Source organism: Poromitra crassiceps, assembly GCF_964638095.1.
Source record: "Poromitra crassiceps genome assembly, chromosome: 17".
In the NCBI taxonomy this organism is placed as follows: Eukaryota; Metazoa; Chordata; class Actinopteri; order Beryciformes; family Melamphaidae; genus Poromitra; species Poromitra crassiceps.
The window spans coordinates 23,772,544-23,794,490 of record NC_139635.1 but is presented as its reverse complement, the minus strand read 5'-3'; the positions used below and the strand labels follow the sequence as shown (position 1 = coordinate 23,794,490).

At 43.8% G+C, this 21,947-nt stretch overlaps 1 protein-coding gene across 1 annotated transcript in view; it reads right to left on the bottom strand.

Moving 5' to 3' along the window:
• The window catches only part of LOC310791945 (uncharacterized protein), a 72,124-nt gene that overhangs the window by 5,234 nt on the left and 44,943 nt on the right, over positions 1–21,947 (bottom strand). The window contains exons 9-16 of the mRNA XM_083653625.1: positions 19,442–19,520; positions 19,036–19,264; positions 16,278–18,057; positions 15,991–16,164; positions 15,591–15,764; positions 15,322–15,495; positions 14,147–14,317; positions 11,916–11,962 (exon numbers count right to left, since the gene is read on the bottom strand). Coding sequence (XP_083509751.1) covers positions 11,916–11,962; positions 14,147–14,317; positions 15,322–15,495; positions 15,591–15,764; positions 15,991–16,164; positions 16,278–18,057; positions 19,036–19,264; positions 19,442–19,520 — 2,828 coding nt within the window. The remainder of the gene's footprint in view (positions 1–11,915; positions 11,963–14,146; positions 14,318–15,321; positions 15,496–15,590; positions 15,765–15,990; positions 16,165–16,277; positions 18,058–19,035; positions 19,265–19,441; positions 19,521–21,947) is intronic.

Genomic DNA, 21,947 nt, shown 5'->3' with positions numbered 1-21,947 from the left:
CGGCATAACATGTCGGGTAAGTAGTTAATAGTATAGCCTACAAATTAATCTCGCTCTAAATGCGTCTAATGTGCGTCTAATGTGATAAATATGAAGATAGTAGCCTACACAATACACAGCTTGTTGCCTGCATAAGTTATTTAAGATATAGATTGTATAGTTTATTTTTCTTTTAGGCCTACCATGCAACAAACGTTTAGTTTGTGACAGTGTGACACATTATGCAATATAAGCCTTATCTTCCATGTTTTTTTATAGTTATTATAACAATTTCCAACAACAGCATTGCATTTTGTGTATTTCAAATAAGACTATTTTTCCAGTCATATTTTCGTTATTCAAGTTTTGTAAAAAAAATAATAAATATGGTATCGTATCGTTATCGTGAACCCAATATCGTGTATCGTATCGTATCGTGAACTGACGGTAGTATCGTGACACCCCTAGTGAATAGCCTAAATGGACGCGGAAAAGAAAAGCGGAAGTGACGGAAAAGCCACCGTCACTTCCTTTTCCTCGTCCATTTCAGCACTGATGTAAAATCATCATTAGTGGATCACACACATTCTAGAGTCTCTTAGAAATTCTAGGTGTTTCTAGTGTTTATTAACATAATCATTAATTGCAACTCGCCTGGGGATAGAATCAATAGTAGGGATAAAATCTTCCATATTTCCAATTCTAGCGTTCACATCTCCACCAATATAAATGGCATCTACTTCAGAAAACTGACATATCAAACTTAATATTTGGCACAAAAAAGCTGAGGCATCTCAGCAATTCTCATGAAAATGGATGGCGAAAACGCTTTCGTTTTCGCGCTGATTGCTGGCAGTGCGGGATTGCAAATTTGCATAATAGATTACGGGTGGAACACACTTTGAAACACGCAGCATAAATATGACCAGAATCGCAAAAGCTTCATCAAAGCTCTCAACCAAAACTCCAAGAAGCGAGCGAGTCCATCCAGACTTCCTCAAAGAGCGGCCGCGCAGACAGGCACAGCAGCAGCAGCAGCAGCAGCAGCAACGAGCTTGTGACACGGCCGCTGCAGCCAAGAAGAACGCCCACGGAGGGAGGAGTTGGAAGCAGAGGGGGGTTTCCTGCTGTTATGGAGGAAATTACTGTTCAAAACTATTGTTTAGATGTCTGACGTCTTACTGATGCCAAAAATGAATGGTTAAAGTGACTGTTCTATCGAATTTCACAAAAAGCCGTTTATCTCTGAATAATTTTTCAGACGCTGAAACCATGCTGTATTCAACTGCTAATGCTTACATAACTACTAACTCTACAAACTAACTCTTTTAGACAGAGAAAGCACACATTCTATTAGTTCTTTTGAGATATTGTGTGTTCACAAAATCTTAGCAGAAAAGAATCCTCGGGTCTTGAAAGATGAGCCAGAATCCTCAAAAAAAACCTCTGGCAGAACCTACCTACAGTAAAAAAAAAAAAAGGGCTGGCAGTGAATGTGTTAACACATTGACTGCCAGCCCTTTTTTCAATGCTGTAGGTAGGTTCTGCCAGTTTTTTTTTTGAGGATTCTGGCTCATTTTACAAGAGCCGAGGATTCTTTTCTGTTAAGACTTCGTGAACACCAATCATCTAAAAAGAACTAATAGAATGTGTGCTTTCTCTGTCTAAAAGAGTTAGTTTGTAGAGTTAGTAGTTATGTAGATATTAGCCGTTGAGTACAGCATGGTTTCAGAGATTTTCAGAGAGTTTTGAGATAAATGGATTTTTAGAACCACCTCACGTGCCTGTGATTATGGGTGCCCTTGGGCAAGTCTGTATACTGTATTGTGTTTGTGTGCGTGTGTGTGTGTGTGTGTGTGTGTGTGTGTGTGTGTGTGTGTGTGTGTCCTTCAAACTCCTCCCTCCATAGGTGTGGCTTTGCAGTGTTTTGTCACAGGCGAGTTTCTGTTGCCTCACAGATCCCAAAGAAAGAGAAGGGAATCGCAGGAGCAGGGAAGAGGAGAGGAGAGGTGAGGGGGGGGGGGGTTAGACACGGGAGAGAAATTCCTTCGCGATCCCCTTCTTCCAATCTTGAGGCGTACTCGCTCCCGCTGCTGCTGCTCGTCTGTGCTGCTGCTGCTGGTGGCTCTCGGGCAGTCTGGATTACTGTAAAACGGGCTCGTTCGTTTCTTGAGGTGTCGGCTGAGAGCTTTGAAGAAGCTTTTGCGATTCTGGTCTTATTTATGCTCAAAGGTACTCGAGTGTGTGTGTGTGCGCGCGCGTGTGTGTGTGTGTGTGTGTGTGTGTGTGTGTGTGTGTGTGTGAAATCGAAAGCGTTTTCGCCCAGCTATTTCCTTGAAAATTAGAATGGCTTTCTCCCGCGGACCCGCGGCTGTGCTTTCTCTCTGTCTGGAGAGCACTGTCGCCACCTAGCTGGTCGGTAAAATAGATTATACACATTCTCTTCCTCCAATTCTGGTATAGGAGACGTAAAAGGGGTTGATCGATGTCCCACCGTCAAAAAAAAAAAATGTTTATGTAAGCCGAGATATCTCGTCCTTGGCACTCAACGGTTGGATCATGTAAGCCGAGATATCTCGTCCTTGGCACTCAACGTGTTAATACGTCAAAAAAAAAAAAAAAATGTTTTGACGGTGGGACGTGGATCAACACCCCCCACGTCTCCTATAAACATATTGGAGCCACCGAACGTGTACAACCCATTCCACCGACCCACTAAGTGGCGACAGTGCTCTCCAGACTACAAAAAGCAGAGCCAAAACTGCAGGGGAACGCGCGAGGAAACCATTCTCTCATACTGTAAAATGGATTGGCGAAAACGCTTTCGCTTTCGCGCATTATCGCGCTGGGAGCTGGCGGTGGGGGATTGCAAATTTGCATAATAGATTATGCGTGCAACACACTTTGAAACACCCGCAGAAAGCCCACAATCGCACGCAGCTTCATTCCAGCTGAGCTGCAACCGAAACGACTCATGCAGACTCGCCCAAAGAGCAGCCGCCAGCAGCCAGGCAGCACAGACAGGCAGAGCCTCGCTTGTGACAAACGCTGCAAAGCCACTAGAGACACACCCACGGAAGGAGGAGTTTGAATGAGAGGGGGGTTTCCTGCTGCTATGGAGGAAATTACTGTTCAAAACTATTGTTTAGATGTCTGACGTCTTACGCCAAAAATAAATGGTTAAAGTGACTGTTCTATCGAATTTCACAAAAAGCCATTTATCTCAGAATAAATTTTCAGACGCTGAAACCATGCTGTATTCTACTGCTAATGCCTACATAATTACTAACTCTACAAACTAACTCTTTTAGACAGAGAAAGCACACATTCTATTAGTTCTTTTGAGATCATTTGTGTTCACAAAATCTTAGCAGAAAAGAATCCTCGGGTCTTGAAAGATGAGCCAGACTCCTCAAAAAAAACCTCTGGCAGAAGCTACCTACAGTAAAAAAAAAAATGGCTGGCAGTGAATGTGTTAACTCATTCACCGCCAATGACGTCTTTGACGTGTTATCAGAAATAGCCCTCCCCGCCAATGACGTGTTTGACGTGTTTTTGTTTTTATTACTGCAGGGCGTAGTTTAAACACTTCCCCAGCCTGTCACATGGTATCAGGTCCCTAGCATCTAAGACAACACGTGAACAAACACATACCGCAGCTGTTGTTTTGAAATTGAGCAAGAGGAAAAGCAGAAAACGGGTAACGCTTCCTTGTGCAGACAGGAGAAACGCCATTGAAACCCCCCTCGGCACGCTGCACGAGCTGGAGTCGCCTTCCTCTGTGCCAGCCCAGAGAAAACGGGAGAAAGTAATCAAGAGATGTGTTTGATCATCGGAGGAATGAGGAAATGATCGATCAGTTTGCGAGGGCGGTGAGGACGTGTTGAATAGCCGAGGGGAAAACGGGAACGATCAAATGGCAGGGAGGATATGACAGGGAGACATGGACGAGGACGGGTGGACCAGAAGAACAAAACAAAATAAACACACAACAGCAAGGCACAAGGCAGAAGCGCTGCGGCAGTCACAGCAGCCCGCCCGCTGTCCTTTCTCAAGAGCTATTCAGTTGGTTCATGAAATCGCTGGGCTGCGTGCCCTCCAGTGTTGCTCCTGGCCAATCCCAGCGCCACAGGGCGTGGTTATTGCTTATCCTATGTGGGGTTAGAAATCTAAAAGGGGGATCGTGTGTGTGTGTGTGTGTGTGTGTGTGTGTGTGTGTGTCTGTCTGTCTGTCTGTCTGTCTGTCTGTCTGTCTGTCTGTCGGTGTGTCTGTCTGTCTGTCTGTCTGTCTGTCTGTCTGTCTGTCTGTCTGCACACTCACTCACACCGAGTAAACTGTATTGTTGAATGTAAAAAAAAAGCACTTCATGTGTATATATATATATATATATATATATTTTTTTTTGTCATTTGTGTCCTAACGAATAATATTTACATGTCTGATGTCAATACAGTTCAAAATAAAAGAATTGAGAGTGAGTTCTGCCTGAGATTGTGCCCTTTTACAAAAATTGCCTTTTCTCCTGTTTATTTTCTCAGGGAGACCTTCAGGGTGAAAACAGGGTGTATATAAATGGCTATAAGTAGAGTGCAGAACATGCTAAAAGCTCACTTTTTTTTCCCTGGTGAACCCAGAGACGTACATCTTCATTTTGAGGTATTGCAAATCACTCTGGTGCTAATAGATAATTTACTGTGGGTCTTGAAAGATGACCAACAATTATGAAAATCTTTGGCCTGTGCTAAATATTGGCAGTCCTAAACTGGCGGTGAATGAGTTAACAATGAGACATGGTGGTTTTGAACTGCCCTCCGTGGAAAGAATCAACATGTAAGAGTCTGTCCAGTCTTGATTAAAAACAGTGTTTTCGCTGTCTGCTGTACTGTCCTCTTTTTAGAGCAAACCATGTGACATAACTCCTCTCTTTTTAGAGCACACCATGTGACATAACTCCTCTCTTTTTAGATCACACCATGTGACATAACTCCTCTCTTTTTAGAGCACGCCATGTGACATAACTCCTCTCTTTTTAGAGCACACCATGTGACATAACTCCTCTCTTTTTAGAGCACACCATGTGACATAACTCCTCTCTTTTTAGATCACACCATGTGAAATAACTCCTCTGTTTTTAGATCACACCATGTGACATAACTCCTCTCTTTTTAGAGCACACCATGTGACATAACTCCTCTCTTTTTAGAGCACACCATGTGACATAACTCCTCTCTTTTTAGATCACACTATGTGACATAACTCTCTTTTTAGAGCACACCATGTGACATAACTCTCTTTTTAGAGCACACCATGTGACATAACTCCTCTCTTTTTAGATCACACCATGTGACATAACTCCTCTCTTTTTAGATCACACCATGTGACATAACTCCTCTCTTTTTAGATCACACCATGTGACATAACTCCTCTCTTTTTAGATCACACCATGTGACATAACTCCTCTCTTTTTAGAGCACACCATGTGACATAACTCTCTTTTTAGAGCACACCATGTGACATAACTCTCTTTTTAGAGCACACCATGTGACATAACTCCTCTCTTTTTAGAGCACACCATGTGACATAACTCCTCTCTTTTTAGAGCACATCATGTGACATAACTCCTCTCTTTTTAGATCACACCATGTGACATAACTCCTCTCTTTTTAGATCACACCATGTGAAATAACTCCTCTCTTTTTAGATCACGCCATGTGACATAACTCCTCTCTTTTTAGAGCACCCCATGTGACATAACTCCTCTCTTTTTAGAGCACACCATGTGACATAACTCCTCTCTTTTTAGAGCACACCATGTGACATAACTCCTCTCTTTTTAGAGCACACCATGTGACATAACTCCTCTCTTTTAGAGCACACCATGTGACATAACTCCTCTCTTTTTAGAGCACACCATGTGACATAACTCCTCTCTTTTTAGAGCATGCACCATGTGACACAACTCCTCCCTTTTTAGAGCACACCATGTGAAATAACTCCTCTCTTTTTAGAGCACACCATGTGATATAACTCCTCTCTTTTTAGAGCACACAATGTGACATAACTCCTCTCTTTTTAGAGCACACCATGTGACATAACTCCTCTCTTTTTAGAGCACACCATGTGACATAACTCCTCTTTTTAGATCACACCATGTGAAATAACTCCTCTCTTTTTAGATCACACCATGTGAAATAACTCCTCTCTTTTTAGAGCACACCATGTGACATAACTCTCTTTTTAGAGCACACCATGTGACATAACTCTCTTTTTAGAGCACACCATGTGACATAACTCCTCTCTTTTTAGAGCACACCATGTGACATAACTCCTCTCTTTTTAGAGCACACCATGTGACATAACTCTCTTTTTAGAGCACACCATGTGACATAACTCTCTTTTTAGAGCACACCATGTGACATAACTCTCTTTTTAGAGCACACCATGTGACATAACTCCTCTCTTTTTAGAGCACACCATGTGACATAACTCCTCTCTTTTTAGAGCACACCATGTGACATAACTCCTCTCTTTTTAGATCACACCATGTGACATAACTCCTCTCTTTTTAGATCACACCATGTGAAATAACTCCTCTCTTTTTAGATCACGCCATGTGACATAACTCCTCTCTTTTTAGAGCACACCATGTGACATAACTCCTCTCTTTTTAGAGCACACCATGTGACATAACTCCTCTCTTTTTAGAGCACACCATGTGACATAACTCCTCTCTTTTAGAGCACACCATGTGACATAACTCCTCTCTTTTTAGAGCACACCATGTGACATAACTCCTCTCTTTTTAGAGCATGCACCATGTGACACAACTCCTCCCTTTTTAGAGCACACCATGTGAAATAACTCCTCTCTTTTTAGAGCACACCATGTGATATAACTCCTCTCTTTTTAGAGCACACAATGTGACATAACTCCTCTCTTTTTAGAGCACACCATGTGAAATAACTCCTCTCTTTTTAGAGCACACCATGTGACATAACTCCTCTCTTTTTAGAGCACACAATGTGACATAACTCCTCTTTTTAGAGCACACCATGTGAAATAACTCCTCTCTTTTTAGATCACACCATGTGACATAACTCCTCTCTTTTTAGAGCATGCACCAAGTGACATAACTCCTCTCTTTTTAGAGCACACCATGTGACATAACTCCTCTCTTTTTAGAGCACACCATGTGACATAACTCCTCTCTTTTTAGAGAATGCACCATGTGACACAACTCCTCCCTTTTTAGAGCACACCATGTGACATAACTCCTCTCTTTTTAGAGCACACCATGTGATATAACTCCTCTCTTTTTAGAGCACACCATGTGAAATAACTCCTCTCTTTTTAGAGCACACCATGTGATATAACTCCTCTCTTTTTAGAGCACACCATGTGACATAACTCCTCTGGCTCACATATTCTCTGACTGCAGCCTCATCCTCATCGCTCCCCCTGTGTGTGTGTGTGTGTGTGTGTGTGTGTGTGTGTGTGTGTGTGTGTGTGTGTGTGTGTCACTCGTGCAGACAGGCAGCCCCCACTCACACATTTGATTGGCTGAGTAGAATCACGTGTGATGATTTACAATGCATGCATTGGTCAGCGAGTTTCCTGTGCTGATAAACAAGTACCATAATGGCTATAAAGCGGTAGCCTACAGTTTCAAATAGAAACGCTCTGTGAAAATTTAATAATTCTCAATTATTTCTAGGTTATATGGCTGGATCCAGATAGGATCGCTTCTGTGTCCGGATCCGGACCGGAGTCCGCAGTTTTGGCCCATTCCCACTGCTGGTATTAGGTCGCTTTCACATATAAGCTGATTAGTCCGCTTTCACAGCGGCAGAGTTCGTTTCCTCGGATAGTGCGCTTCGTTTGGGGTGGTGTGAAAGCGCAAACGAACTCTGGGGCGGAACAAAGAAACAAACTCTGGTCCGCTTGTAAACGTGGGTCTCGGTTCGCTTCCAAGTGAACCCTGGCGCGGTTCGTTTGTTGTGTGAAAGCAAACCGGACTAAACACAAGAGCGCCAGTGCATCTGATGCACTCATGCAGTGCATCATGAGTAGAAGACGGTAGAAGGGAGCAAAAACAAACACTGCGGCGTGCACACGTGTACAGTACCTGCACGTCCTGACATACGTCATCATAACAACACGTCGTTTCTCAACAGCTGGCTTGCCTATCTCCTTCGGTACGTAGGCTACTCGTCTCATCTGCAGAATGAAATGTTCAACAGCTTGCTGCCTCATCTAGTGCTCATATTGGGCACATTCTTGTCAAATATTTATTTGATAGTAACACCAAAGTAAAACCAGAAATCCCAATATCGCAGGAGGTGTTGCTCCATGTTTTGTGTTTTGCAGATTCACCTGTGTTGTTCAGTCAGCCCTCAGCCAGGCAAGAAGCCTGCTGAAGAGAGGAGAGATTTCCCTTCTCTATTCTGTTCAATAGACAAGTGACTGTTTCGACCACGTGACATTGTTCAGAAAGTTTGGTGCTTGTGACAAATTGCTGTGTGAAAGCGAACCAGACCAAATGAAAATCGCAAAAATGTTGCAACTTCACCCCCCCGAATCGCACCGAGTCCACCAGCTTATATGTGAAAGCGACCTTAGTGCGGCCCCGCCCAGCTCGTCTCACTTTTTTGTCTCATTCCACAGATCAAAAACCTGGACAGCCCGCGTTGAGTCGGGGTTGAATCGTGCTAGTTTTGGTCCCTGCTTTGTTGAGGTTCCAACCGGTACCATACAGTGACGTGAAAACACTGCAGACGACTGATTGGTCAGGCAGAATCGTGTCTACTGTGTCTGGATACTTTCTGTCAATGCTGGATAACAGTGGGACTTTACCTTCCCTTCTGTTATTTCCATCAGTCTTTTGTGTTGCTGCCTTCGGCTCTGGTGAAATAAAACCGATCTCCTTGCTCAGCCTTAACATGACGGTGGTTTTCAATTGACCTATTGCTAAGCCCCACCCCCCGTCCTCACTCGGACAAACACAAGGCAGGCTGACTAGAGTAAATGGCAGCCGTCACTGTCAAAGTTATATCCCAAGACGCTCTTCACAACTTTTTGAGCCCTGATATCGTCTAGAAGCCATCAGAAAGTACTTCACTATGCCATGGCAGTAGCCTACAACATTTAAAGCTATCAATAAAAATAAATGCGATACGTGCATTCCTGGAAACGGCTTTAGCAAATCTTTAAACAAACGTTTTAACGGAGGAAGACAGCAGGCGGGGATAACAGATGACTCACATCCAGAATTGACATACACTTAAGAGTAACCTCTCCGTGGATTATATAGCCTATATGCCGAATTGAAGAGCGGCGCCTGGTAATCTATTTCATGTACCTCTGTATAATCAAGAAACATTAAATAGTGTATATTAGGGCTGCTCGATTAATCGAATTTTAATCTAGATTACGATTTGGGCTGTCCACGATTATGAAAACAAGATAATCGACATCAAACGATTTTGCGGCTCTTGTCTCTCTCGTTCTGTCTTGTGTTGTAAATCAAGCGCACCCCTTCCTTTGCTCGGCCCCTCCCCCAAAGCCTAAAGCACATCAGCTCGAGTGACTGTCGTGTGAAGAGCCACGGGATGTTTCTCCTCCCCGCTTATTTCCGTGGTAGCACAAGAATAAATGACAGAAGTCACAGAAAGAGAGCCGCTCGTCGAGAAGAGAGGTGAAACAACGTATGTGGGGTGGAAACACTATGGTTTCGCTGAGTTTAAAGGTCCTTACACTGCGCATATCTTGCACTGTTTGTTCCAAGTCTGTGGCTGTGACAGGTGGGTCGGGGCTCGCGTCGCGGTTCCGTGCTGTATATTCGCATCGCTCTTGATGTGTAACTGATGTAACTTGCACATCGGGAGTGGTGCGAGTGTGCAGCACGGAGTTGCGATGCGAGTTTTGACCCACCTGTCAAGATATGCGCGGTCGTGGCAGCACCCCGCAACACGACCTCTCCCTCTTTTGTTTAATCACTTGAAATCCACTCACAAAGTGGTCTATGACCAAGAAATAATGCTAAACGAACAAAAAGACAAAGCCCCATCTAGTTACTGCCACCGCATACAGTCATCGATTCAGGACACTCTTTACAATGCGACCGCATATTCAACAGCTAACGAGCTCACAGATAAACATTAACAATAGCCTATTATAAACCTAAACGTAAGTCGCTTTGGATAAAACCATCTGCCAAATGAGTAATTTAATGTAATGTAAACGAACGTTACTCAATAGCGTTCTCATTTGGTTAGATTTGAGGTTTAAGGACTACTAGTTCAGATGTTTACTAACATATTGAATGTAGATTAATAGTTGCAGTTCACTGCAACATAGTAGGCCTACATATACTGTATATTTATTTTAGTTTTTATTTTATTTCTAAATCTTTGCACTTTTATTATTTATTTTCACTTATTTATTTATTTATTTTCAATTATATCTAAAATCCAAAGACATCCAATGTTAAAAAGAAAAGCCAGTGTCAATGTTCAATAAATTCATGATGTTCTCAATGTCAATGAATAATCGTGTTAAATAATCGTGATCTCAATATCAATCAAAATAATCGTGATTATGATTTTTGCCATAATCGAGCAGCCCTAGTGTATATGTTTTTCACAGCGAGCCAAAGGCACGCACGCAGGGGTGTAGCAGATCAGCAGAGGCATAGCTTCCAGCTTTTAACATCATGTTTTCCTCCTGGATCTTTTCTCTTTAGACTACGTCACATTTATTTGGAGAACGGGATTAATTCCCTCATTTTAGGGTTTGACTGGTGTCTGGCGATGTTTTAATCACATCAATCAATGTGCCTCCTCTTAGTCTCGCTGGCCAGCCTCTCCTCTCTACCTCTTCACCAACTCCAGGCGCATAACCTAATGACTGGAAACTCGCATAATTCAGCATTTTATTTTGCCGACTTTCTGAATACCATGATGATTCTACGATACCTTTTGGATCATGGAAGCCAAATGAGGGAGAAGACTCGTCATCTCGCTGTCACCACGATTACAGATTTAACATCCAAAACAGTAGCATTGTGGATGTGAGTGGATCTACGTTTACTAGTTTAATATTATCAATTGCCTGGCCTCCCAGGATACCTCGTAATGTTGCATTTACCCCCATGCACATCGTTTGACCATTTTTTCAACTTATAAATGTATAAAACCAGCGGAAACTCACGTTTCCTAGTGCTTCTCTATGGAGCTCTAAGCTGAGAATGTCCGAGTGTATTGTAGAGCTGCACGTGTTGTGATTGGCTCGTCTGCGTTCGGGGCGTGGCTTAGCGATAGGTCAATTGTTTTGAGAGAGAAAAAGTCTGCTGCTCGGGAAGCCCTTTGTAGTTATATGCTAGGTCGGCTCCGCTAGGCCGGAGGTGGCAGTTTAGCGAAGCCGCGGTCTTGCCTGGTGAGTGGCCACTGGGGTAGTGGCTTCCCTTCTCCTCGTAGTGTAACCCCCGTCCCCCGCGCAGCGCATGCATGTAAATAACAACAAATTGATATCCATTCTCCTGGACGATGGTCACATTTGCCCATGTCGGTCATTTAGAGGCAACAGTATTTCATAACCAGTTTAAAAGTTATGTGTATGGATTTAATTTTAACGTTATATGTTAGCCTACTTGGGCTATGGGCGGAGGGCAGATATGCGGTCGCTATGACGACCAGGTGTGGGCAGAGGCGAGTAAACTTGCTATGGAAACAGTCTATATCAAATAGAGCCGAGTAAGGCCAGGTAGAGTAGAGCTGTACTGTGCTCTTATATGTGGTGGAAATGAGCCATTTGAGGATCGTCAGGTTAGGTTATGGTTAGGCATAGCGGCACCTGGTGGAGATCTGCACTCTTTCAGTATTTTTGTTAGTATAATGTGTTACTTTGTTTTCATGAATCAAACTAAATTCATACTTACATTTCCTCAGACCTGGTTTCAACCACTGCACTGCATCATGGTCCACTCTGGAGGAATAAACAAAGTCAGATGAGCAGAATCGCTTTGATGATGGAAACGTTAAAGAGAGAATGAAACATTTGATCATGTGATCATGTGACTACTTCATTTGCATTTTACCTTGCATTTAAGACAGGACAATGCGCTGCGGTGGGGGGGGGGTTCTGGGTGACCAAGATGACAGAGTGATAAGAAATAATTTCAATACGTCATACCGAATCATACTGAATATGTGGGAAATCACACTGAACTACACCAAAGTTCTAGCTGCAGCTGGTCTAAATTCCATTACTGTGGTGATGCAACCGCCTGCACGGGCATCTCGCATGCGCACCCATGACAGGCAATTACCATGCTGTACATTTAAACGTACGCTACACTGCTGCTCAGTGCTCAAGCACTCATACCGGTAGGTCTCTCCTTTTAACAACTTTCTCATTTGGTTGGGCTACACGCTTGTCAGATCTGCAGGCTACTTAATGTTACTTTGCTCCCCTCTGTCTCTCTCTGTCTCTCTCTCTCTCGATCCTCTCTCTCCACGTCTCCTCCAGTCCGAGTCCATGCGGACTCCAGAAACTATAAACAGTAGCCTACTAGCCTACTGCAGCCTGGGCTGCTGTGGTGTCCACAGCAGCCCACGTAGTCTAACGTAATGTTACACCATCACTTGGGAGTATTATGCCTAGTAGGAAGGGCATGTGCTTATTCAGCTCACACACGTCACAGAATTGACCTATAGGAGAATCGTCTTGTCATTCTGCGCACAGAATGCTCTAACGAGACTGGCCTTGGAACCTGCTCTCATTGGGGACATTAAGTCAGGATAAATGTACCTGCTGCTATCCTAATTATTAATTTTCCTCTAGATTTTTTCTGCTCCCTCAACCCTAAAGTTCAAACTTCGCCTATGGTCTGGCATAACAACGAGTTCAAAAAATGTTAGACATCTTTATCCTATATTCTTCAAGATTTTAAAACTTCTTTATCCTTTTTTCAAATATCTTCTTTTAAAATTGTTAAAGATCTTTATCCACTCTGAAGGAATTTTAATCATTTTCTTTTAACACATCTTAATTATAACTAGCAGGATACCTGCCCTATGCAGTGTATCCAGTGTAAATGTTGCGGTCTCTGCATGTTCAACCCCTACTGTGTCTGCAGCCAGGATGGCCAGCACGGACAAACAGTTCCCCAGCCCCATCAATCTTGTAAAATTGGTTGGAAATAGCTCCCCAACAGATACAAAAACATGAGCATAATGTGTTTGATGTACATACAAAGAACTGCCACGATCGGATTTGTGAAACGGCCATTTAAAGAAAATCGATTTCCTTCTCCCAGGGTTGTCCTCAGCCTGAGCTCACCTCAACAGAGGCAGCCAGACTGTGGGCGCTCCACCTCTGGATGAGTGACTGGCTGAGCATGTGCACACATGTGCCCCAGTTAAACGAGGAACTAATTCTCATTGGAGGGAACCCTCTTGCTATTTCTTCTCCCTATTCACTTTATTCAGAAGGCTTCAGGGATTAACAGGAAGTGTAAATACAATCGGAGGTTCCGATTGTATTTACACTTCCTGTGACTCATAGACTTGTGACACATAATGTGAGTTAAACTAGGTTTGACCAGGTGAGTCAGACTAGTCTGAGCAGGTAAAACAGCCGGCCTTTTGAACAGGAAGTCGCAATACAATGGGTCAAGTGGGCGGGGCTGCATAAGGTGAATAGATTTACTTTGAAAATGGCCGTTTCACAACATGTACATGCGAGTGTTTCTGGCGCTGTTAGAATGTGTATTTTGGGAGACTGAATGGCGGTACCATAGACTGCCATTCTAGTGCTATCTAACTAACGTTAGCAGTGAGGACTGAGGAGTGAAACACACTTTCTAATGCACGCACAGTGAAGTGAAGATGTTGGCGTATCCCTTTAACGTTAGCCATGGCTTTTCACTCAGCAAGAAGAACAACAGAAAACAAACTTTCTTGACAAGGATCATTGAATGGATTTTTTCTCAACAATGGCTTACCTTTATAATGTTATTTTTTATTGTAGTACATCTTAGTAATACACAAAGCTCTGTGTAGGTGTCTATTTTTGTTGTTTTATGTCTTTAATATTCCTCCTCTTCTCAGTGTGACAGAGAAAATGTGTGTGACTCTCAGCCTTCTAGCAGATTTTGCCTGTCCATACCTGAGAGAGTCCAGTCTCCAGTGTGGATCCTCCAGTCCAGCAGAGAGCAGCTCTCCTGAGGCTCCTGGATGATTGTAGCTCAGGTCCAGCTCTCTCAGATGGAAGGGGTTGGAGCTCAGAGCTGAGGCCAGAGAAGCACAGCCTTCCTCTGTGAGCAGACAGCCTGACAGCCTACACAGACACACACACACGCACGCACACACACACACACACACACACACACACACACACAGATAAGTACATATATAATATGATATGGTAATTGGAGCTTTTATACTCTGTGCGGGTTTCTGCTCGCTGGAGGTGAGCGGAAGTGGAAAGTTTTTCAAAAGTGGAGTTTTCAAGAAGGCGCTGACAGGCGCTGACAGGGTTCTGCGCACCCTTGACTTGGAGCCTTGCCACCGAATAGCAGCGACAGCGAGACTGTGCATACTCGAATGTAACTCTGCGCGTTGGCTGCGGTACACGTCCAAAACACTAGGTGGCTTGTGGTACACTTATGTCATTATGACATTATCGTGTCGTTTACAAAGAACTTGCAATCATGTCGGTGGGGGGACATTTTATTGTCCCTCCATTTCAAAACTCATTCCCGTGAGCCTGCAGAAGGCTTTGCTAGATGAGGGACAAGCACTGTTATATCAGGAAATGGCATTTCCTCATTCCTCACAACAAGTACTTCAGCGGATATGTGCGCAGGTTTGGGCATTGCCCGTGCAGTCAGCGAAATAAGCTGCTGTCACAGACATGACTGGCTTTTAAGGGGAGTGGACTGGACATGAGCTCACACGTGTGAATACTGTTTTGGGCATTAACGCCTATGGAGGTTTGCACCGAGATAACGCAAAGCACAGCGGGCCGACACGCGCACAATTAGGGCTTTGTGCATCGCTATTCCAGCGCAAAACTAGCACTAATAGAAAATTACCGCCATTGTGACAATAGAGCCCAAAGACTCCTGATTACAAGACAGACAGTTGTATAGTGTGAAAGGAACAGAGACGGACGACCCAACGAGGATCTTGTAGTCTGTATGAGCCATAAGGGCCTGGACATTTGCAGATCTTCCTCTTTCAACTTTCGAAAAAGAGTTCTCCACTCACTTCACTGACATTATTGTGCTTATAAGCCAGAATTTAAACTGTAATCTCTTTAACAGTATCAGTAATACTAACCCGAGAATCTCCAGTCTACATTGTGGACTGCCCAGTCCCGCAGAGAGCAGCTTCACTCCTGAATCCTGCACATCGTTGTTACTTAGGTTCAGCTCTCTCAGACAAGATGATCTGGAGCTAAGAACTGATGCCAACCCCTGACAGCATTTCTCTGTCAGCTTGTTTTGATCCAACCTGACAAAATAGATGTTTATTCATTTGTTGAGGTTAAACATGTATGACTGTAGTGACAATATATTGTTACACAAACCATCATACTCTGATCTTACCTGAGAGTCTCAAGTCTACAGTGTGGACTCCCCAGTCCAGCAGAGAGCAGCTTCACTCCTGAATCCTGCACGTTGTTGTTACTCAGATCTAGCTCTCTCAGAGTAGAAGACTGGGAGCTAAGAACTGATGACAACTCCTGACAGCATTTCTCTGTCAGCTTGTTTTGATCCAACCTGACAAAATAGATGTTTATTAATTTGTTGTGTCAGAGGTCAAACATGGATGACTCTAACTCTTCCGACCCTTCTAATATCATAAAGGAAGCAAGTAGAAAATAATAATAAAACATAATACTTGGTATAATGCAGGTTTATATCGCACGTCTTACCACAAATAAACCAGCATGCAATGTTCTAGTGACAATATATTGTTACACAAACCATCATACTCTGATCTTACCTGAGAGTCTCTAGTCTACAGTGTGGACTCTGCAGTCCAGCAGAGAGCAGCTTCACTCCGGAATCTTCCAGGATGTTGTTACTCAGGTCCAGCTCTCTCAGAGTAGAGGAGTGGGAGCTGAGAACTGAGGCCAGAGCTTCACAGCTTCTATTTGACAACCAACAACAACTCAGCCTGAAGGAGAAAAGAATACAGTAACAAACAAAACAAACAATAACATTGGAAGTATTGCTCTTTTGTATAAAATATAATTTTCACTATTTCTATCCAGTTACTCAGGCACTTACACAGATTTATTGGAGGTTTTGACCACTGGCAGCAGCCTCAGAAGAGCCTCCTCTGAAGCAGAGTATTTCTTCAGGTCAAACACGTCCAGTTCTTCTTCTGATGACAGTAAGATGAAGACCAGAGCTGACCACTGGGCAGGGGAGAGTTCATCTGTGGAGAGGCGTCCTGATCTCAGGTACTGTTGGATCTCCTCCACTAGAGAATGGTCATTCAGCTCATTCAGACAGTGGAACAGATTGATGCTTCTCTCTGGAGATGGATTTGCTCTGATTTTCTTCTTGATGTACTGGACTGTTTCCTTGTTGGTCTGTGAGCTACTTCTTGGCTCTATCTGCAGGAGAGTCTGATTGCTCTCCAGTGAAAGTCCCAGGAGGAAACGGAGGAACAAGTCCATGTGTCCATTAGAACTTTTTAAGGCCATGTCCACAGCATTCTGGTAGAGGTGTTTTTTGTAAGATCTATCACTCACTTTCCGGACAGGTGGGGCGGTTACCTGTTCTTCACTCAGTAAATCATCCCCAATGTGGATGAATGTCAGAAAGACATAAAGAGCAGCCACAAACTCCTGAATGCTCAGATGGACAAAGCAGAAGACCTTGTCCTGGTATAGCCCACACTCCTCTTTAAAGATCTGTGTGAACACTCCTGAGTACACTGAGGCTGCTGTCATATCAATGCCACACTCTGTCAGGTCGGCTTCATAGAAGATCAGGTTGCCCTTCTCCAGCTGCTCAAAAGCCAGTTTTCCCAAAGACACCATCATGTTTATGGTCTCTGTATTCCAGAGTGGATCTGTAGCAGCTCTCCCACGATACTTGACATTCCCTTCTTTGGACTGAACCACCAGGAAGTGGATGTACATCTCAGTCAGAGTCTTGGGCAGGTTTCTTCTTTCATCTGTTCTCAACACATGGTCCAGAACTGTAGCAGTGATCCAGCAGAAGACGGGGATGTGGCACATGATGTGGAGGCTTCGTGAAGTCTTGATGTGGGAGATGATTCTGCTTGCCTGCTCTTCATCTTTGAATCTCTTCATGAAGTACTTGTCCTTCTGTTGGTCAGTGAAGCCTCTCACCTCTGTCACTATGTCAACACACTCAGGAGGGATCTGATTGGCTGCTGCAGGTCGTGTGGTCATCCAGATGCGAGCAAAGGGGAGCAGTCTCCCCTTGATGAGGTTTGTGAGCAGCACGTCCACTGAGGTTGACTCTGTGACATCAGTCAGGATCTTGTTGTTCTGGAAGTCTAGAGGAAGTCGACACTCATCCAGACCATCAAAGATGAACACAATAGGGATCTTGTCAAACCTGCAGATTCCTGCATCTTTGGTCTCAGGAAAGAAGTGATGAAGAAGTTCCACCAAGCTCAACATTTTCTCTTTCAGCAGATTCAGCTCTCGGAAAGTGAATGGAAATATGAACTGTATATCTTGGTTGGCTTGGTCTTCAGCCCAGTCCAAAGTGAACTTCTGTGTTAAGACTGTTTTCCCAATGCCAGCCACTCCCTTCGTCATCAATGTTTTGAAAGGTTTATCTCTAAAGACATCTTGACATTTGATTGGCGCTTCTGGTCTTGCTGGTTTCCTGGATGCTGTTTCAATCTGTCTGACTTCATGTTCATCATTGACCTCTCCACTCCCTCCCTCTGTGAGGTAATGCTCTGTGTAGATCTGGTTCAGAACTGTTGGGTTTCCTGCTTTTGCAATGCCTTCAAACAAACACTGAAACCTCTCCTTCAGGTTAGATTTGTGTTTACGTTGGCAAATGGCAGCAGGACTTTCTGAATGAAATAACAAAATAACAGCAATGAGTGAATGTTACAGTACATGTGATGATTTCCTGGTAAATGTTTATAAAACTGCAGCTCATGGCATCTATTCAGCTCAATAGACAAATGGATGCTGATTGTGTGTGGAGCTCGATGCACAATATCAACGTGTTTCTCACTCAAAGTAAAAAGGCAACTGTTGTGGTGTTGTTTTCTCTTTTTTCCTGTTTCTATTATCATGTGCAGCATGACACCACATCATTTGACCAGATTATTCATGGGCAATTTTGCTAATTTACCTTCCAATCTTGTTTAAGGCATGTCTGTATTTCAGGGCTGTAGTAGGTCTCGAGACCGATTTTTTACGGTCTTGGTCTCGTCTCGGACTTGTAGTCAATATGACTCGGACTTGACTCAGTCTCGAGAGTGAATATGATTCACACTTGAAAGAGTAAGCAAAATACACTCGTAGGTGCAACTACTGTATGTTATGAGCTTGTCCTCTAAAATTCTAATTTTGTTGAAATGCTTTTCAAAATCTGCATTCTATTTTAGGTAATAAAAAAACGCTATTTTAGTCAATAAATACAATGGTAGCCTTGGCTAGCACATTGCTATGGTATTGGACTCGAAATGGACTTGTAGTTTGGACTCGAAATGGACTTGTAGTATTGTTGACAAAAATGTGTTTGTAAAAAAATAATAATTGTAAGTCGCTTTGGATAAAAGCGTCTGCCAAATGATATAATGTAATGTAATGTAGTTTTGCAGTCGTGGTCTCGACTCGGTCTCCACCCCCCCTCGGGCTCGGGCTCGGCTCGGTCTTGACCCTCTCAATTCCCCCCCCAGTCTTGGTCTTGAGTCAGACTCGATTCACCAATGACTCGATCTGGACTTGGACTTGACCAAGGTGGACTGGTGGACTTGACTAACAGCCCTGCTGTATTTACAGCTGCAGAAAGAAAGTCAAACATGCACAAAGCTTCTTACTGCTCTGCAGAGAGTCAGCCAGCTCCTTCTGCTTCATTCTCCTCAGGAAGAGCAGTGTGATGTCTAGAAAAGCCTCTCTGCTGCTCCTCCTCTGCTCTTCCTCCTCACCGTCCACCACCTCTTCATCCTCCCTCTGACTCTCTAAGCATTCTGGGGAATCTGCACTCAGAGCCCTCTGGAACGTCTTCAGCTCGTTCTTCACAAAGGTGACTATGTTCTCCTCAAGAAGCTGCAACAGAATAACATAAAAATCAAACTTTCATAATAAACCTGTGGAACACAAGATCAAAAGAATCGTGCATAGACTGAAAGCATGTTGGTCTAAAAACTCTAATGTGGAGACTGTATGTTTGTTTTGCATTTCACTCGTTGGTGAAGTAAAAGGTGGTGGTGTTAATTTACACACCATAAATATGGAGTCCAGGTCTGTTTGATGCTCCTGGTCAGACTGCCCACTGGGAACCTCTGACATCTCCTGGTCAACTCTGGGGGGAGGGGGGGACATCAGATATTAGGCCAAGGGTCATAATAAGTTATATTATGACACACCAACAAGCGAGCGCACGCGCACACCTATTTTAATTTCTTTATTTTGTGTGTGTGTGCGTGCGTGTGTGGGCATCCGCCCACACACGCACGCACACACACACACACACACACACACACACTGCACTGCAACTGCACCCCGTGCACCCCCAGTAAAATCGCCAGGGATTGGTAGACCATACCCAATCAATCATAACGGCCCCCCGCTCCTCCCCCAGTGGGCCATTAGCCAGTGTGTGGCACACACACACACACACACACACACACACACACACACACACACACACACACATGCACAGACACTTTAAATTTCATTCACAGCACAGGATTCAAATGTTTCAAGGTTTTACACTTACTAGTCCATACCCGGACATGTGACACAACTACGTGCAAACTTCCAGTGCAGCGCGACAACTACAACTTTAAAGACTTCTGGGAATGCGTGTGGTAAATTTTTTGTCAAAACAAATATTTCAGGAACCATGATTGTGTGAGCAAACTAGAAAGATGGTGGGGTGGTATCCGAGGTCCGGTGTGAGATCTCTTCGCCCTACCTAAGTGCTCGGGGTCCAGCGACTACAGATGACACCACAACTTCACGCATTATGATTGGCTGCAGCGGGCGGCCAAACAGTGGCTAGATATTTTTCTGCATTAGCACGCAACCTGATGATCTAACATTGATAATGTTAGATACGTTTATACAAGCGCGTCGATTTGGGTAGGGTTGCTAGGGTCAAGACCCTACCAACATTTCAGGGTGTCCAATTGTCCCTACCAACTTTTAAGCAACCTTATTTGCATTATCTTTGGAGTGCAGTTATATAGGTCATTTAGATTGTCTTCCCATATTTTGCAAGGATAGAATTGACCCGACCATTATTGAGTGAAATTAGTTTGCAATATGTTCAAAGTTACATTTACCCCTGTTTTTCACAACTGAATGGGCCAGTCCAATTTTTTTCGCCGAAACTCACGTTTGATTGGCTCATTTGGCTGATGACCAAACAAACGCCCACCCACACACATGGCTCTGACACACACTACTAACACGCCGACATGCCGCCGCCGCCGCCTCCTCCTCCTCCCGCTCGGAAGAAGAGGGGTCCCCCTGCAGCAACTGTAAGTAACTCGTTACGTTAGGGTAGCAAAACGAGACGTTATTGTTGGTGGAGGTGGAGGAACACACCACACACTCTCTCTCTCTCTCTCTCTCCTCTCCTCTCCTCTCCTCTCCTCTCTCTCTCTCTCTCTCTCTCTCTCTCGGGACTAGTGTGAGAGAGAGCACAGAGAGAGACACACAGCCTGGTGACGCGAGGTTACTCACACACATACACACACACACTGCGCTGTGCAGTCGCAGCAACATCTCTCCCTCTCCGAGCCACGAACACACGCACACACACACACGTGTGTGTGTGTGTGTGTGTTCGACACACACACTGGATCTCTCTTTCTCCGTTTCCCTCCCCCCCTCTCTCTCGCGCTCTCTCTCTCTCTCGGAGGAGAGAAATGTCCCTGCTGCAGACGGGACACGCCCACACAGTCCGCGGGAGAAAATACACTCTAAAAAGTAATTGATTCTCGTGACTTTTGCCAGACTGTCAAACCTAATTTTACGTTCATCATCGTTCAAATTTGGCTGGTGGCTTACTAACATAGGGTCCTGTGATGTGATGAACTCAAAATGCTAAATAATAAAGAAATATTTCTGGTTTCCAGGGACTTTAAAAGAAACCTAATTTTTTTTATTTAAAATTAGATATTCCTCTAAATATGGCTAAAAAAGGTAAAAAAAAAAAAGCTCAAATTTTTTCCGGCGGCGCCCGCCTCCCCTCCTGCCGTCCTCAACCCTACCAACTTTGAGACCAAAACGACGCCCTTGGGATAATGTCATAAAGCACAGATGATGTCATAAAGCACTGATGGTGCCATACATCATTGATTGGTGTGAGGACCAAAGAAAGAAGGAGGAATAGCAAGACTCTTCTGGGAGAAGGAGGCGGTAATGCAACATAAAGGATGCCAACTGCCATAAAACACCACAGAAGAAGAAGAATCAATCACTGATGATGTCATACAGCTTCTAGTGTTGTTTTATTTATTTATGCTGTTTTTAAAAAGCTCTTTAGCATGTGCAATAATTTCCCTAAAGCACTTTATTTTTAATTTACTACCTTTATTGTCGGTTGTCAGTACTTCTCTTGAAATTGCACTATTTGTGGGCTAGATGCAATCGTCATTTCGTTTCTGCCGTACCTTGTGTATTGCTTTAATGACAATAAAGCTGAACTTGAACTTGAACTTGAACTTGTCATCAGTGATGTGATTGAAGAAAGGACTCCAACTGGGGATCCGCAGCCAAG